At 38.8% G+C, this 18561-nt stretch overlaps 1 protein-coding gene across 1 annotated transcript in view; it reads left to right on the top strand.

Annotated features, from left to right (window-relative positions):
* Positions 1-18214, top strand: part of DIPK1A (divergent protein kinase domain 1A) — a 28077-nt gene extending 9863 nt beyond the window's left edge. Inside the window, exons 2-6 of the mRNA XM_053470252.1 lie at positions 10651-10744; positions 13385-13519; positions 15850-15957; positions 16090-16266; positions 16922-18214. Coding sequence (XP_053326227.1) covers positions 10742-10744; positions 13385-13519; positions 15850-15957; positions 16090-16266; positions 16922-17734 — 1236 coding nt within the window. The 5' untranslated portion in view covers positions 10651-10741 and the 3' untranslated portion in view covers positions 17735-18214. The remainder of the gene's footprint in view (positions 1-10650; positions 10745-13384; positions 13520-15849; positions 15958-16089; positions 16267-16921) is intronic.
* Positions 18215-18561: the final 347 nt, after the last annotated feature.

The following is an 18561-nucleotide window of genomic DNA, read 5'->3' as shown; positions in this document are numbered from 1 at the left end:
AACTATAGTCTTGCGTTCTAGGGAGTTTTGGTACATTTTTGCTCATATTTTATTGTTGTAACCTTTCCTGCTTTGCTGTCCAGAGGTTGTCTGTGTTCGGCTTCCGATTTTGAAAGTGTCACAGTTTGAGATAAAGTATGAGACCACTGGAATGTTATAAAAGAACAATTTTTTTCATTTGGTTTTATATTTACGCAATTAAAAAAATAGTCCAAGTCATCCTCAGTTAGCCCTGCAGAGAGTTTCTGTGAGACACATTCTACAGAACAGCTCATGTAGCATATGCCCGGCGTGCCAGATGGCCAGTCTGCACCCATGCCAATGCAACAGACACAACAATGGGTTTAGTCCTGAACACATCTGCAATGGGGAAATCTACTGGTAATGCATACAAATCACGAGAGACGAGGACAATGGGGGCCTCACTAATCTCTACCAACGAAAAATATCCCGCAAATTACTGCACTTTTACAGCAGAAAACATAACTCCGTGGCCCCTACACTTCCGTGGACATTACTAAGGAATTGTTGTGACCTACTTCAATTTCCAGTGAAATGGGTATAGGGGTGTTCTATGGATTAGCGAAAATGGCGTCTTTAGACCAAACTCATACATTTTATTGGGCCAAACAAAATGATGCAAAGTTACAGCTGTTGAGGCCTCAGAGGCCTCTTCTTCAGATTGAATGGGACAACTGATAGGAACTGATACAAAATGAGCAAAATCCACATAGCCCCCAATTTAAGATCCAAACATAACACTTACCGTAAATACTACACAAGAGATGTTTTTTTTTTATTTAGCAAAAAAAAGCTAAAATGTAAATTAAATTAAGTGAAATTTAAAGTGAAAAAAATCTCCTATAAACATCTTGCGTATTTACTGCAGATCTGGAGGCTGGAATTGTCAGGCATGCAGTATTTTGGGTGACTTTCCCTGCTCAAGCACCACACTGAGCTGATGCTTTATGGCAATGCTAATAAAGTCCAATGAAACCCTTTCCTCCATAGAAATGATTAAGAATGTGCCATTCCACTGCTTACCACAATGCAGTATAACAAGTAGTCGGAGTGTCTGGGTTAAAATAACAGCGCTAGAACACATACAAATGGCTGATATGCAGCTGTATTAAAACATTATATTATGCAAAAACTATAACCGTTTAAAAAAAATACATAAAAAAGAGAGCAGCACAAAATGTTTAATCTGCCATTACGAATAAAGAAAGCGATGGGAGTTACCCTTTACGCTCCATATGTTTTTGAAGAATGGCTACCCTTTGGTATTATAATTGTAATTCTGCTCATGAGGTTACTACCTCATGGCCAAACAGATAACCCATATGATTGCATAAATAATTTCTTTAAGATCCTCTCTGAGGCATTTTTTGCATTTATATTTAAAGCAAAACATGAGCCGTCTTGTAACAGAAACAGCCTGAATCACAAACTGCTTTGTATATCATATATAATAAATATATCGTATATAATAAAATATGTCATTCGCTAAAACATATATAATGTTAATAAGACATTGTAATCCTATAGGAGTGAAATCCAGCAGTTGATTTAAATTATTCTTTAAAGTCAAGTAAGTTATTCTACACAGAGTACTACAAATGATCCTATCTCAGTTACTATTACCTGATGAGACTCGGTCCTCTCCAGTTTACATTATGAATTTTACATTTACAATGTCTACATTTTTTAATTCAAAATACCTAATTACTCCGTCACCCCAGCATCCCGGATGTCGCGTTCAAAGAGCGCCCTGTATAATGTAGCTTCACCCGGCACCAAGCTTAGGAAGAAAAAGCCGCCCTGACGCTTTAAGGCTGGCAGCCACACACCGCAACACCCGATTTAACAGTAAATATAAGTGTGGGGCGACACTGGCCACCAGATCGCTGGGCTTTTGCCTGCTTTCCAGAGGACCAGACCTGGCTTTGCCAACAACATTTTGGTTTTCCTGTACCCCTCTCATGGGTTTTGCAACCCCAGTTTCAGCCACTGTCCCCAGATTAACCCTTAAAATTCAATCCTGCATTCAGAGCAGATGCTAATAACAATTGCAGAAAGTATTATAGGTTGTTACTATGCACGCTCACCGCATACTAAATAAGTGAAATTCATTTTTTATAGATTTGATTATTTCCCCTTCTTTTACAACTTAAACCAAATGCACATTTTCGCAGAAATGGATTACGTGGAAAAAAAAAAATCTTTTTTCTCCTTTTTAATTATCTTTGAAGAGAGATTATTTCTGCCTACATAATTCCGCAATGTAAATTGGCAGCGTTACATAGATGAATCAATAAATAATGCAGAGGAAGAGGCTGATGCTAATTAAACGCTAGAGAACAGTTGTCCTAACGATACAAGCTCTGCTGTTTGATTATGCACCATATTGCGTTGTTAAATTCCTTTTCTGCCTTCCTGACCAGTAGATTAAGTGTTAAGCGATCAGATTCCCCGGAAGCTGCGATTTTATGGTAATCATTAATCGGCATTCTATATAATATATATTCCTGAGGATCAAATGAAGCTGTTCTGTAGCTGCAAATCTTCATCGCGGGTCGACATGAACATTAATTAGGTCGTCTACTTAATGAAACGCAAAAGAACATTTTGACAACATTTAGCGGTGTTAATAAAATAGGCAGACCTGATGTGATTATTAAAGCATGTCTTGAACAAACATGTTGGGGGGGGGGGACAAAAACGAAACAGATTTAAGAATAATTATGATAATTTGCCTCCTGCTGTCTGCATGGCCAAGGGCATAGTCTGGATAATGCACATTAAAAAGTGTTCGGATATTGCAGTTTTATTTTTAATTAAGATCTTCCCTGTCTATCCAGATAACGATTGAAAAAATGGGCATTTGAGTGAATAAGCGCATCTGTTATCACTAGACAGGAAAATAAACTTTGGTAAAAATGGCAGTTTTTAAAACCTGCTGTTTATACTTCTAGGATTAAAATCTTGTACAGTTAAGGTTAAGAACATTCTATACAACGTGCACCTAGGTGTAGCCAATGTGTGTGGATGAGAATGTAAATGGGCCCCTCGCATGCAAAATGTGGTCAACTCGCTAAACACCGGAGATTTGTGATGTGGCCGTTCTCGGAACACGTTGACGGCTCCTGTGATTAGCCCATGTGTCAGGGGACTTTCTGACTACTTGGGGGCTATGGGTGTTCCCAATGTGCACTCATCAACCCTGAACCACATTAATGCTTAATTCTAGGGTACCCTGCCACCCCCCCCATTACTCTTAACTAAAAACACACCTTTGTAAGATAAAACGGAAGACTTTTCCCCTTACCAACACCTCACCCTTCTGCTTGCAGGGTTTACTGGGCCAGAGCTGGAGCTGACTGGTGTTATATTGTGCCAGAACACATCTCCTATACGGCTTATAGCTTGGGGGGGTATATGGGGAATTTGCAGAATCCATGTGCAGGGAAGTCACCGCGGCGGTTAAAAGGGGCCACCCAGCTATCACATTAAAGTGTGCAATGGCTGACGTTTTCTTTCAAATATTCACTTTTTAATTGATTTAATTGCTTGTCCAAAGTCACTTTTCTACTTCGTTCGGTAGAATTTTTTTATACGTCTAAGCCATCTGTATCTTCTACTTCTACTATCTCTAACAGTCTCTCTCGCTGTGACAGTCATTTACAGTTCTGTACTATCATTCTCTACCCAAAACACGCACAGCCCAGAGATAAGCATGACTAGAACTATAAAAATCTGCTGTTCTTGTAAACATTCTTTATCTTCTTCACACTTAATAGAAACTGTCTCCTTCATAGTCTTAAGCATAACTACATGAATTTATTAAAACTACCTTTAGCTGGTAGACTTTGTTTTGCTGTCGCTGTAATCGTTGAATCGTGATTTTTATCTGAAACTGAGATCTGCAGCGAAAAGTGCAAGACGTGCATGTTAATGGATTTGCTGTCCTGATGTTCTTTCCCATTCTACTTACTCTACCTTGAAAAAATAAAAAAAAAAGAACAAATTAACTTCCATCAAATGAGCGACGCTTCGTCAGGGTTATGCCCCAGCGCACATCCCAGGCCTGCATGCACCTTGCCTGTCGTAGGACTTTGAACCTCACAACTACAAGCAGGTTCTTAGCAAAGTGACAAAGTAGGACCTGGAATGAAGGTCTGTGCTGCACTTTCCCTGGGGTGGTCATCTCCAATCAGAGGGTCTCCGCATCCTGCCCGTGCTCCCTACTTCCTGCGAAAGTGCGACAGTCCCCCAAAACTGGGACTGTTGGAAGGTATGTGTTAAGTGGGCTATTTAAACCTGTCTCTGACCTGTATCCCATGCTGAGTGATGCTTTTCCTGTTAATCTTGCTCTGTTGTCTTTTTTGGTATTGATTTCTTGCCTGTTTACTAGATTACAGATCTGTGCTGCCTGCCCCTAATATGGATTATCAGATTACACTACTGGTTTAGTCTTCTGTACTGTGTCTCTGTAAACTGTCGGTGTGTCTAGTCGCACTGCTTGTTTGATTTGTTTGCCACTAAGGGTTGTGGTTTTGTAAGGGTGTGCATTCCCTGCGACTGCTCGCACCTAAACTGTTTGGCATCCTGGCCCAGCCTCGCCAACGATGAGCGTATATACAAGGAAATAGTAACGAAGAAAGAAAACGAGGGGAGTAAAAGTACATTTAGTAATTTATCACCTGCACCCAAGGCAAAATAATAAAAGTAATAATGAACACCTTTTATTTTAATTGGTACTGTTAAAATGACTACGGAAATGTGTCAGACCAGCCATAAGTATAAAACAATTGGTTCGCTCACGTCCCGCAGGGAGTTCTTTCTGGATAGTAAATCGTGTTATAGTCAGATCTTCTTTGGCGAATGTTAAATCTTCACTCTGTGCTCCAGATGAATGTAACCTTCCCGCAGGAATTTTAGACCGCTTATCTGCTTCCATTATGCTTATAAATCTATCTTGTGGAAGCAGAGATGTCTGATGCATGGACTGCAGTTGAGTTGATAGATTTGCAAAGCATTTAGATCCATAAAGAAATCACTTTTTTTCTTATATCTAAGTGAATCACTCCATTTGCATGTCTGCAAAAAAAATAAATCTATTACTCTGGAGTCATATGTTATAATAGAATGAACAATGGGTGTTAGAACAATGGGTGTTTAGTTGATCTGCCCAGAGGATTATCAGTAATTTTTGTGTCCTCTACCTGTCGATGCTTCCCTGTTATGGGATGCAATTACAACACCTACTTGTAACATAAACTATTAATGAATGTTCTTATGTTTTTGAGTGATCTACCAATGTAAAAATGAGCCAGACCAAGTGGTGACCATCCTGGGGGGGAGTGAATTTTGGAGATGCCCTGGACCGTAAGGGCCTCTTAGCTAATTTGTTTAATTGTATGAAGGACCAGCTAAGCTTCCGTAACTGTATTAGTGAAGTTGCTTATATAGCTGATGGCAGCAAAATTCCAGGGCTGATTCATGCCATGTGCTGCAGATAGTAATACCAGAAGTCGAACCAGCTGCTGGTATCTGTTACATTAATCACAATACCAGCGACTATAATACACAGTAGCAGCTTTGGTAAAATATGGAAACTAGACTCCATGTCATTTACATTACAGAAAATCTTTCCTTTTCTCTTTATATTGAATGAAGCCGGGCGGGGGGCAAAATGGAGGATTGGGATGACTATCTAGCTGGGCAAACTTTCTCCTGACATCATAGTGTCCTATTGAAACACATTTTATTGAGCTGCATTGTGGTGCAAAGTTTTAAAAGTGTTCTTACTGTCCTAACGAACAATAAAATATTCCCGATGACCACTTTATTGGTTGCTATTGCCGTAAGACCTCTTTTTAAACTTTATCCCAGAATCAGTTTTTATACATATCCCCACAGAGCATTTTCATAAAGCCACTCAGCTTGCAGTAGCTCATGGAAGCTTGGAGTTGCTCTTGAATTGGGATTTTGTGAAGCATTGCCTCTTTGGTGAGTTTTCCAGTCTGCAACGAGTTAAATGCCAGTTTAGTATATGCTAATCTTATAGTTTAGTGAATAGTCCCCTCCACTTTGCAGGCCTCTGAACACTAAAATGTCAAGAGACATTGATTCCAGAAGCATGGACAAGAGCTCAACTGCCAGGGGCAAATCCACTGGGAGAACGTGTAAGGTGAAGCATGCACAGATAACCAGAACATCTGACTGACTGGGTTCAGTGAATTGACCTATGACCTCATAAGTCAGCTTGGGGGCGAGTAACAGCATGGAGCAGGCTTTCTCCGGCTGCTCGGATCACTGCAAGAAAGGGAGTGTGAAGCAAACATACTCTGCCTTGCTGATCAGTGAAAAACATAATGGAGCATGACTGTTCTCTCAAGATTGGACAATCCGGAGGAAGGAGTTAATACCGAGGAATTTGGAAAGTTAACATTACTAGATGGCTAATGAATTACAGAAGGTTAAGTCGATTTGGCTATTTGACAAAAGTATATACTTTTCTTTTGTAGACCTCTGTCAGGTAAACAGAATTAAATGTCTGATCAAAACATAAGGTGGCCCTTTTTTAAAACGTTTCCTCCGTTATGTTAGCAATTTACTGTTTTTTTTGTCAGCTTTGGGTAGTAACTGTAGTCAACTAGCATAACACTCTAATAACATAAAATATTGTAACTGAAAACAGATGGTTTAGTGTTTATGCTTGGAAAAAAGCGGCAAACGTTTCCACATTTAGATAATTTTACCCTCACGTTTGGTAAACACATATTTACATGGCTTATTGTGCTAGTGAGTCCTACTGATTAGATAGACAAGTAATGCAGTTGTAACATTATAGATTGAGCTGTTTAAATAAAATACAACTAGTTAGTTAGAGGCTCCCTACAACTGCACAGATTGTAGAAGTTAATACGCTGAAGGAGTTTAAACATGGCGGGGACAGTCATGAGAGATGAGAACTTTTCTCTAACTGACCCATGATTTCCATCGCCGCCAAGAGTGTCTAAAAGCTGGGGCACTTGGGAGGTATGACATAATGTACTCCTATCCATCAAACAGATTGAACTCTTAGAAAAGGGGGTCCTCGTGGTAGGAGAGAGGGACAGAAAGTTTCTATCAGGACTGAGAATGAGTGGCGTATTCACGTCCAGCGCTGCCCAAGGCCTAACCCTTCCGTGGGGCTGTTTTTTCTAGCGGGCATTGGAAATATGATGTCATATCCTGGCCTTCCGCTTTTAAAGGAAGCTGTGCGGAAGGAAACTATGGAGAACTGTGCCAACTCAGCAGAGGCCTCCATGGATCCCCACATACATTTTGTCTCCTTACCGTGGGACCTCTCGTGAGCCAAGCATATTAACTTAATCTAATCCTCATTTTTATGTTATCTCCTAGTAGAGTGTAATTAGTGATGATGGAAATTCAAAACTACTTGCAAGCCAAACTTTAGTGATTAAATCTGTAGCACATGTTGTAATTTACCAGCTTTGTGGAGCACACTGTCAGTATTTGGATATTATAACACAAACTTGCAATTTGTGAGCAACCTGTACCTCATAATCTGTTACAGGTCCACATGGTTCTAGGTCAAAAACTATGCGAGTGATACATTTACACATTTGGAGTGATACTCCGGCATAATTAGAAAGTAAGCTCATGTTGGAACATCTCAGGAATTTAAATGCTTGAATGTTCTCCAGCTGCAAGCAGAAGATCTAAATCGGTGAACCTGATTTATCACTACTGTAAAGAAACACACCAATCATTGGAATATAATGAATCTTTAGTTGTAGTCTAATGGCTGTATCTTTTTATAACTTTTATTTAGTAAACTGTAACTGTATCATTTAGTAAAGTTTTAGGAGTATTCTTTTTTTTTTTTAAGAGTATTCATAAAAGTATTTAATTTACTGTTGGTAAATAAGAATGAAAATAGGACTTTATGGGTTGTCTGGGACAGGCAGTGGTTATAAAATTACCTTCAGGTTCACTCACTAGGTTCTCAACAATGGGCAAAACATTTATACGTTATCATGGAGGCTGTGGGTGACAAGGGCATGCAATTTATTGCCCACTCCCAGCCCATACCACACATGCAAACCTGGCTTATCTTCTATCAACATATCTAACCTCTCAGAATCTGCCTGATTGGTTGGCAATCCATAAGTGAAGTACCCATTTCATACATCTATTACACACCTCTATGAGCATCTGTGAGTGGATTATTTGCATTGTTACCACTTACGGGAAGAGGTCCTCGGCATGTTCCTGTATTGATGGGATAGGGTAGCGTTCGGGGTCAGGTAGGCAGGGATTGGCTGGAAAGTTTTCATCCCTCTGGTGTAATTAAAGATTATTCCACACTTATTACCGAAGGAGAGAAACACTAACTCACTCCAACAATGCTCTCTTATCCAGCCTTGCTGGGTTTTTAGGATAATCCTTGCCTGAGGCCAAGGTGATGAGTGATATTGACTAATCCACTTGTGTGCATAAATAAGATTGTCCTTGGAAGAGTATTATCTGATGCTCTCAAAGCTTAGGCTTTCGTAGCATGATGTATGGATTTTATATTGACAAAATATGCTACACAACATTACGATGACATTCGATTAATAAAACAACAATGAGCCATTTACTTAAGTTAAACAGTGTGAATATGGTAATCTGTACATTTTTAGATGTCTGCCGAAGAAATTGAATTTTCACTGCGGCGATGATTATGCTCCAGGGAGTAACATTCTTATGACAAAGCAAAAGAATCCCAGCCAAGCTGTTCTAAATTCTAGCACTACTGTTAATAAGACACTAAAATATTCAATGGGCTTATTAAAATTGAAATCACACAGGTTATTGGCTTGTGATTTGAAATGTGAAGGTTAAAAAAATTATTTTTTTTTATCCAAACTTAAATAAAATAAAATACATAAGGGGTTGTCCTCTTCATGGTTAGAGAATTTTAGGCCGTTGCTAAACCATTTTCCCATTGTCCTTTAATAAATGAATTGTAATTTTGTGAGACTAAGACCTTTTCTGCATTTTCTGCAGTAGGAAATACGCTTGTGGGTTGGATAGCGCAGGCTGAAATAAAATGATGACTTTGCATATAAAAGAAGCCTGTACCTAGCAGTTCAAACACTGTCGCTGGCTATTTTTATGTTGTAAAAGCTACAGAGTGGTATTTTTGGTAAACCAGTACTGGACTTTTCAATGCATTTATTTGCTTATAATTGAGAGTAATGGAGAGAATCAAACAAGGTACAGAGAAGACGGCAGGCAACATCAAGAACAAGATATTATAGTTCCTTTAGCTTAAGAGGTGCTCTTTCGTGTACTCGGCTGACTTTACCATATTTGTAACTACATTCAGCATTAGAAGCGTTATTCCTAGAACCGCTTGGTGGCCAATCCCTTCTCACAGAAAAGTCAAGTAGAGTTCCGCAGAGTCCCCCATATGCATTTACCCCTTTTTCTTATTTGGCATGCAGGGGATGCCCCATTACGATTATTTCCAGTCAGCTCTAGGGCAAGTTTTACGTGGTTGGTTTAAGAAGATCTCCCCATGCACATGGTTTTAGTAGAGTGCTTTCCTGCCACCGATTGACTGCTTACAGCTGACAGTTGGTGGAGAGAAAGCACTTTCCACAGAAGAGGCGTCCTGCTGCAGCTCTGGAGCTGCAGTGTCTTCTAAAGTCAAGACGTTGAATGTATTTATTACAAATGCATTCATTTTTCAGGAGCCTGTCTATGACATTGGGGCGTTTCTTTAATTGCCAGGCCAGTCACTGATAAGTTGTTGCCATAGAAGCTGAAAACGGTTTCTGACATTTTCTTTGTTTTATGGGATAAAACCTTCATAGGAATAAAATGACAGATGTGTTGAGGTTTGATTAACACTAGAGTGCAATTAATGTTTTGTCTGAACAGTATCTTTAAGCTCCACTCTGTAGCTAATAATCATTGGATTACATATGGCAATTTATTCCTACCCCGGGCCTGTGTTCAGTATAAAGAAAAAAAACATACATCTTCTGGAAAAAGCATTTTAGTCGATTTTAGATGAAGAGAGATCCGACATTGTCCCAGACGTTCAGGATGGACGTATTCACAGAGCCTGCCTGTGGGATTCACAAATCTGTCGCTTGCCTTAATGGATGACGTCTCCTTTAATGCAGTCTCGCAGCAAAGATAATGCCTGTATTGCAAGTTTGTGAATTTCCACTAACTCCTCAATGTCACTTTAGGACATATTTATATTTCTTTTCCTGTTACCCCGTCTTCTTTTGGCACTAGTTTTTGTCTGTTCCAGAAAGAAAGCCAGACAGAGTTTCAAAACCATGGCAATAAAATAATTTGCAATAAAAGCCGTTTCTGTCGCCTTCATTTTAAGAATTTAACAGAAATAATTATTTTTAATTTTTCCTCCCTATTTTATTGATACGATCCAGAACAATTTGTCTAGAACACAATTACATTTAAAAAGTAGAAAAATAAATTAACCTCCTCGATAAGATGTCAATTTTAACAGCTGCAACTGAGAGTTTTAAGGTTTGTTTAAAAAATATGCTTATTTTTATGTAGATACTGCATTTAAATAAATGTACTATTTAATAGATATGTATACTTTATCCCCAGGCCCGATGTCTCTGTGCTATCAGCAGTAGAGGAGCTGCTATTGCAACCATATCGCTAATCTGAGCCGTGAACATAAAGACCATCATCTTTAATGGTAAGAGAAATCACTGGATTTGACACAACTTATAAGTGCATTTTTTCCTTGAAAAATGTTTACCAGATACTGCAGTGTTACGTGATGCTAAGCTTTTAATATAATATATTTAATAATATAAGAAATTCACATAACAATGTGTCTTTCTAAGCATCTCTGTCCAGACTAAAGAGCTTCCATCTGAGAAAATGGCTGATGAAGTACTCCCTCGGAGACAGAATTACATTTTATTCACCAAGCACTTTATAACATTTCCCCAAATCCTGGATGAATTAAATGTTCAATCGCGATTAACGCCCATTATTTTGATCCACTGCTTGTAATATCCATTTTTATTATCGTGTCCAGGTACCTAAAGACGAGTTTGCCCTTGACTAATCATTATTTTTGTGTGTAATAAAGTAACATGTTGTAGTGAATGGGAGTTGAAGAAGAATTAGTAGTCTGTTCACCGGTTTTCCTTGGTGTTGGGTGACATATGGTGGAAGATTCATGGAGTGTGTAATGTACACTTATCACTTCCCGTTTATAGAAATAGTCTTGGGTTGCTACAGAGTTTAGACACAATACAAAAGATTCCGCTCTGCAGGGGATATTTAAAACATTTAACTGAGCAACCAGTAGAACGGATATTTGACAATTTAATTGGATTTATGTATGTATATATATGTATGTGTATGTATATATATCCACCAATAATTTGAAGCACTCACATGTCTTGTATCAGTAAAAAATAGTTTATTCACATTACAATTGTTTTTTTTTTTTAATGTAAATAAAATATTTTTTAATTATTGATACAAGACCTATGAGTGCTTCAAATTATTGGTGAATATTTTTAATATTGCTATATAGACACACTATATATTATTATTGAACTTAGGTATTTCAATCAGACCTATTGCCACAGGTGTATAAAATCAAGCACCTAGCCGCGCAGTCTGCATTTACAAACATTTGTGAAAAATGGGTCGTTCTGAAGAGCTCAGTGAATTCACGCGTGGTATTGTGATAGGATGCCACCTTTGCAATAAGTCAGTTCATGACATTTCAGCCCTGCTAGATATTCCACGACCAACTGTAACTGTAAAAGCATTTAGGGACAGCAGAAACTCAGCCACAAAGCAGAAGACCACGGAGTCACAGAGTGGGATCATCGAGTGCTGAGGCGCATGGTGCCTAAAAGTCCCCAAAGCTCTGATGATTCCATAGCTGAAGAGTTCCAAACATCCACTGGCATTAAACTGTGCAGCGGGAGCAGAGCTTCATGGAATGGGTTTCCATGGCCAAGCAGCTGCATGCAAGCCTCACATCACCAAGTACAATGCCAAGTGCTGGATTGAGTGGTGTAAAGCACGCCAACACTGGACTCTGGAGCAATGGAAACATGTTCTGTGGAGTGAAGAATCATGCTTCTCTGTTTGGGAGTCTGACGGACGATGCCAGGAGCACTGTACCTGCCTGTATGCATTGTGGCAACTGTAAAGTGGTGGAGCAGGGATAATGGTATGGGGCTGTTTTTCAGGGGTTGAAACACTTACTTGAAGTGAAGGGAAATCTTAACGTCTACCAACACATTTTGGACAATGCTATGTTTCCAACTTTGGGAGATGTTTGGGGAAGGCCCTTTTCTATTCCAGCATGACTGTGCCCCAGAGCACAAAGCAAGGTCCATAAAATTGATTGGATGAGTGTGGTGCGGAAGAACTTGACTGGCCGCACAGAGCCCTGATCTCAACTCCATCAAGCACCTTTGGGATGAACTGGAACGGAGATTGCGACCTTCTTGCCCATCATCAGTGGATGACCTCACAAATGCTCTACTGGATGAACGGGCAAAAATTCCCACAGAAACCCTCCAAAATCTTACGGAAAGCCTTCACAGAAGAGTGGAAGCTGTTATAGCTGTAAAGGGGGGCCGACTGCATATTAAGGGAGGTGGTGTTATCAAATACATTAGATGCCTTTTAAAAGGGGTCTGGATATTTTCTTAGAAAGGCATGACATACAGGGCTATAAATAGAATAACATTAATAGTTTAGAGCTTCTTGATCCAAGGAGAAATCCGATTGCCTCTTGGAGTCAAGATGGAATTTTTCCCCCCTGATGGCAGAATTGTTACTAACTTAATTAGGGGGTTTTTTGCCTTCTTTTGGATCAAGAATAGGAAGGTTAGGTAGAAGGGTTGAACTTGATGGACTTAGTTATAGTAAACAAGGTTGAAAAAATACCTATGTAATTTAAAAGTCCCTGTTGGTGTAATGGTCGGGTGTCCCGATCCAATACTTTTGTCCATATAGTGTGTGTATACATGTATAATATATAAAATCAGATGTTGTTGGTCTTATATAGTGTAATGTGATAAATTCCATGGGAGGGGGCTATCAATCCACCGGTCAATGAACCTATAAGTTGGAAAATGTATGGTGTGTGTTTTATTATGTTTGAGGCAGTTTTTATTTATCATCACTCTTATATTTTATTTATAAAGGGCTTGAATAATCTACAGGCATAGTAAATGCATAATACTTATAACACGGCATCGCAGGTGCTGTATAATAAATGTAGCCAGTAAATTGTCTATTATTTGGGTCGATATAATTCTGCGCTTAAATGTGATTGTTTTCTCTTTTCCTGTAGGCTCGTTTGTCCTATATGCGGATTAAATATCTCTTCTTTTCATGGCTGGCTGTATTTATTGGCAGCTGGGTTGTGTACGTCCGCTACAGTTCCTATACAGAGCTCTGCAGGGGACATGATTGCAAAACCACCATAGTGAGTTATGTGTTAATATGACTTTTAAAACCTGTCATTGAGTCCTGCTGTCCAACTTATCGCTTGGCGTACATATTTCTTTTCCTCCAAGCAGAGGGTTTGTAGTAATGTCTTGTAATCACATTGTCCCCCCATTTGTCTTGTATGAATGATTCCTGGAATGTTTTCCAACCAGAGAATTATGCCAGCTATATTAATATTGTTGTGTAGCATTCATCAACATGTGTAAACAATGTTTTTACATCTTTTAAATTTTTCTTACTCGGTGAAAGTAAATAGCCATGTAGCGGGCTTAGAGATCAGCGCAAGGAGTAACGAGAAGTGAAGGGATCAGAGGCAATGAATGCTTTAAGCTTGGACATGGACAGAGATATTGGTCATCACTTTCATTTCCCATGAGTCACGCAATCAGAGCGGCCCAGATCAGGCCGCAGGCGGCAAAGTGTTATACGTATGCCCCACATTCTGTAAAACTGCAAAATACAGGCAGATTGCTGAAGTATATAAAGTGCTTTTTTTGCATGTAAGAAACCCATTAATAATGTAAAAGTAGCAGTTTTCATACAGGCAACGTTTATTTATAACTATTCTCTCCTGTTTAATTTCACCCTTCTCTCTGATGTAAAGCTACTGTGAGGCATTCGTTCTCAGAGATCGAGACATAAGACTTTGTAGGCCTTGCTTTGCCTTGTAGACCGTAACAAATTAGTGTCTGAATATGCCCCCGGGGCTTTGTTATAAAGCTCATTGGCTTCTCGAGCGGCATTCAATTGGACTGTTATTCTGTGTCACATAAATAGCACAATCTGCAACTTTAAAGAACCTTCCTCTGCGTATTCTATGCATCGCATTACATTATTATGAGTCCATGATCACCGAGGCCTAATCATTTAGTGTTCTCTGTCTCAGCCATGGTTTCCTCATATCGCATGTTATCTTATTATTAGGTCTTACAGTATTTGTTCAGTCACGTGAAAGTTAAATATAAAAAAAACAGCAGATTGAGCTAGTTTGCTTATTGTAATCATCGGTTCATCTTTGGGACATATTTTTAGGTATAGCTTCTTTGTTACAATCCATATGGGATACTCTGCCTGAAACGGCTTACGGGAGAGCCATGTCAGCATTTCACTTAAGTTCCTTTGATATATTGGAAATACTATTACTCTGACCTTACTTCGTGGGCTCAAGGTCAAGCTGGAGGCGCTAGCGAGGCAACTTGAGTGGGCATGATGAAGGCTCTTCCCCACCACAACAGGAGTGGCATAGGATGTATGAGCCGCCTCTATATCTGTGCCCTGCAGCTTTCGATGAGCGCACCCTTTCTTTGACCTGATGACGGGGACCCATTGCAGTTTAATGCCAGAGGATTCCTAAACCTGATTCGTAGACTGCCAACTGATTATAGAAGTGATAGCATTAACTTTTTTCCCAACCATTTTCCTGTCTGTATTATACATTAACACAAATTGTTTGAATTGCCATTATTGTAATTTCTAGATTAATTGTAATTATTGCTGTTCTCCATTATTTTAATGGTGCAGCGCTGCCAATGTATGCATTTTACACTAAAAGACAGTATGTTCCTGTCCAGTAGATTTTACAATGTAATTGTATCTGATAAAGTAACTGGCCATATATCAGGCATACAGACACGGTGCCTGGTGAAAACATCCTTGTTTCAGCAGAGCATCTTATAATCCATGTACCACTTTATTTTTTTTTTACTGCTACATACTATGCGAGGGAATTCACGCGCAGCACATGTTTTCTAATCCAATTAAAAACTATAGCTAAATTTTACTTTGTGTATTTTTTTTCCATTGTTCCTCCTTTTTCCACAATGCCGGGTTCATGGAGCGGATAGCGTAACGGCAAACGTAGTATTGTATGGCGATAACTTATAATGCGTGTTGTGTGCCTAATATCGCATAGAATTCATGTTTAGCTATTTATGATGAAGCATATGTAACGCGTTTTGAGAAAGCAATAATTGTATTTTTTGTGTGGTTTATTGTTGTTATCTTGAAAAACTTAAGAAGGAAGCAAACGGCTGCTAAAAATAATAAAATTTACATTAAAAAGTATAGAGCTTTTCCCTTTAGTACTTATTTCTGCTGTATTTAGGTGCGTTATATGCTTTGTAAGGGGGCATGCCCAGCAAACTTTCCTGCAGAAGCACTAAGTTGTCCCTATATAGTGAAAAGGTCGGCAAATAGAAGTCACCCTTGTTGATGCTCTACGTGGAGCTTTATTTTTGCATAAATAAATGACAGATTCATGAAGTGGCACCTAAACAGCTAACAATGTACCTCGTGCTTTTTTCCTAGTGTGATAAATATAGGAAAGGCGTTATTGATGGATCTGCCTGTGAAGGACTTTGTTCAAAGGAATCCCTATATTTTGGAAAATGTTTATCAACAAAACCCAACAACCAGGTAACAGTTTGTTTGAATTTGCTCTATTGGAAATTGACCAATTGTTTACATCTCATGCCACTTTTACCGGTTTTTGCCAATGTGAATCGGTGAACATAAAATGATTACTAAAATGTGGCTGTACTCTTTTAGATGTACTTGGGAATTTGGGGAAACTTGGAAGGCGTGATAAAGTGTCAGATGGAAGATGCTTTACATCTCGATTTTGGAGCCGAACTAGAGCCGAGAAAAGAAATTATACTGTTTGACAAACCAACAAGAGGTACAACCGTGCAGAAGTTTAAAGAAATGGTGCACAGTCTGTTCAAAGTAAGCCCTTTTCTTACCAGTGCATTATGATTATTGGCGTCTTATGTCTGAGGGGCTGTTTAGCGATCAGCCTGATCTCAGTCTGAGCTGTCGATATGGCTGGTTATGACAGCATTGGGATTCTTTTCCCTTTCCTTATTAGTAATGGAATCAATTTGGGACAGAGTCGTATAAAAGGGATACTTTTACTTAAAATGTAAATACATGTAGTATAATGTCGCGCCTGATAGTACTGGAGACTCATTTTCCAGACACAGGAGGTAACACAGTTTCAACTGCAATTCTACTCTACAGACATTTATGTATTTAAGAACACAATTTATACAAGTAGACTCCTCGAAATATGTGATCTGTTACCTGGCATATTTTTGCACCTCCTTGTATTGTTGTGTATTAGACAATGAAATGTAGGGGGCTAGACACATTTGCTAAAGGTAATCATACCGTCCCTTTTCTGTGATATTATTTAGCAAAAACATTCTGGAAACTGAAATTTAATTTTATTTTTTACTGTTACTTCCGCCGCTTGTAATACATTTTTAACTTTTGTATTGATTTTAAAAAAAATATATATATATATATATATATATATATAATATATAAATACTGGTCACATTTGATGATTTATCTTTTCTTTTTTGTACTGTCTTTTTAGGCCAAATTGGGCGATCAAGGTAATCTCAGAGAACTTGTAAATCTTATACTGACGGCTGCTGATGGGAATAAGGATGGGCATGTGTCTCTCCCAGAGGCCAAGTCTGCATGGGCGCTTTTACAACTTCATGAATTCTTGCTGATGATCATCCTGCAAGATAAGGAACATACCCCAAAGTTGCTCGGGTTTTGTGGGGATTTATATATAACTGAGCGGGTGCCATACACATCACTATATGGAATAAGCCTCCCATGGCTCATTGAAGTATTTCTTCCCATAGGCCTTAGAAAACGTATGGACCAGTGGTTCACACCATCCTGGCCCAGAAAGGCCAAGATAGTTATAGGTCTTTTGGAGTTTGTAGAAGACATTTTCCATGGACCTTATGGTAACTTTCTCATGTGTGATGTAAGTGCCAACAATTTTGGTTATAACAAGAAATATGACTTGAAAATGGTGGACATGAGGAAGATAATACCTGAAATGAGCCTGAAGGATTTGATCAAAGATCGACCTTGTGAGTCTGACACAGATTGCGTTTACGGTACCGACTGCATTACTACGTGCAACCAAAGCAGAAAGAAATGCACTGGAGACATAACCCAACCAAATCTGGCTAAAGTATGTCTCTTGGTGAAAGACTATCTGCTGCGTGGAACTCCTTCAGAAATCCGAGAGGAGCTGGAAAAGCAGATTTATTCTTGCATGGCCCTAAAGTCTTCAGCCAAGCACATGGAAATGGAACACTCATTAATATTAAACAATTTGAAAGCTCTGTTATGGAAAAAAATATCGCATACTAATGATTCTTAAGGGCAGACCTTTATCAACTGGCAGAAGCTGTTACAGAAGCGTTTACTTTTACCAGTCCTGTCTGTCCTATGCGATTTTTAGTTCTTGTGAGAATTTAGAAATTGTGTGTGAGTTGGAACTCTAGGAAAATGTCCACTAAACAAAAAAAAAAAGTATTGTTCTCATAACTCCATATGTGCTACTTTTCAGGATTTTATAATGCTGTGAACCGGCCAAAAATATAGTTGTAGCTAAACCCAATGGCCAAACGACCACTAGGGACGTAGAGTGGTTGAATAGAAGCTGCTGTTTTAAAGGCATTTTAGGACACGTTCAAGTTTACTGGTACTTAGCATGGAAAAATTTGCACACTATGGTTTAGAATATAAAAAAACTAACATGAAGTGTTACGTTGTAGTTTAATTATGGTGTTTTAACGCTTTTAGGTCATGCTTCATTCTATTTTTATAACTTATCCACAAGACGGGTTCTGAGGACTCTGCGAGAGGAAAATCAAAGATGTTTAATCAATGAAAAAAGTTCAGAGAAGCGCCACCATATGGGACGGTGATATTCTCCATGTCCCTCTTGGTTCTAGGTATCCTTAACGAAAGCTGACGAATTGTGAATTTGCTCTGTATTATGTCATCAGACTAACCCAGCGATCAGCTGGTAAATATTGCTGTTGCAGACAAATAACACATAGTCAGCCAAAGAACCCTCCATCAGTTGAGAGTGTAAAACACACTTCTATGATACCTTTTCCACTCCAGAAAGAGCAGTTTAATGAAAATATTTAAATTGTATCCTAGATGTGTAGAAATTAGTAAAAGTAACACATTTTAATC

Source organism: Spea bombifrons, chromosome 6 (assembly GCF_027358695.1).
Source record: "Spea bombifrons isolate aSpeBom1 chromosome 6, aSpeBom1.2.pri, whole genome shotgun sequence".
NCBI classification, from domain to species: Eukaryota; Metazoa; Chordata; class Amphibia; order Anura; family Pelobatidae; genus Spea; species Spea bombifrons.
The sequence above is the reverse complement of the archived record's forward strand: the minus strand, read 5'-3'. Positions and strand labels throughout refer to the sequence as shown.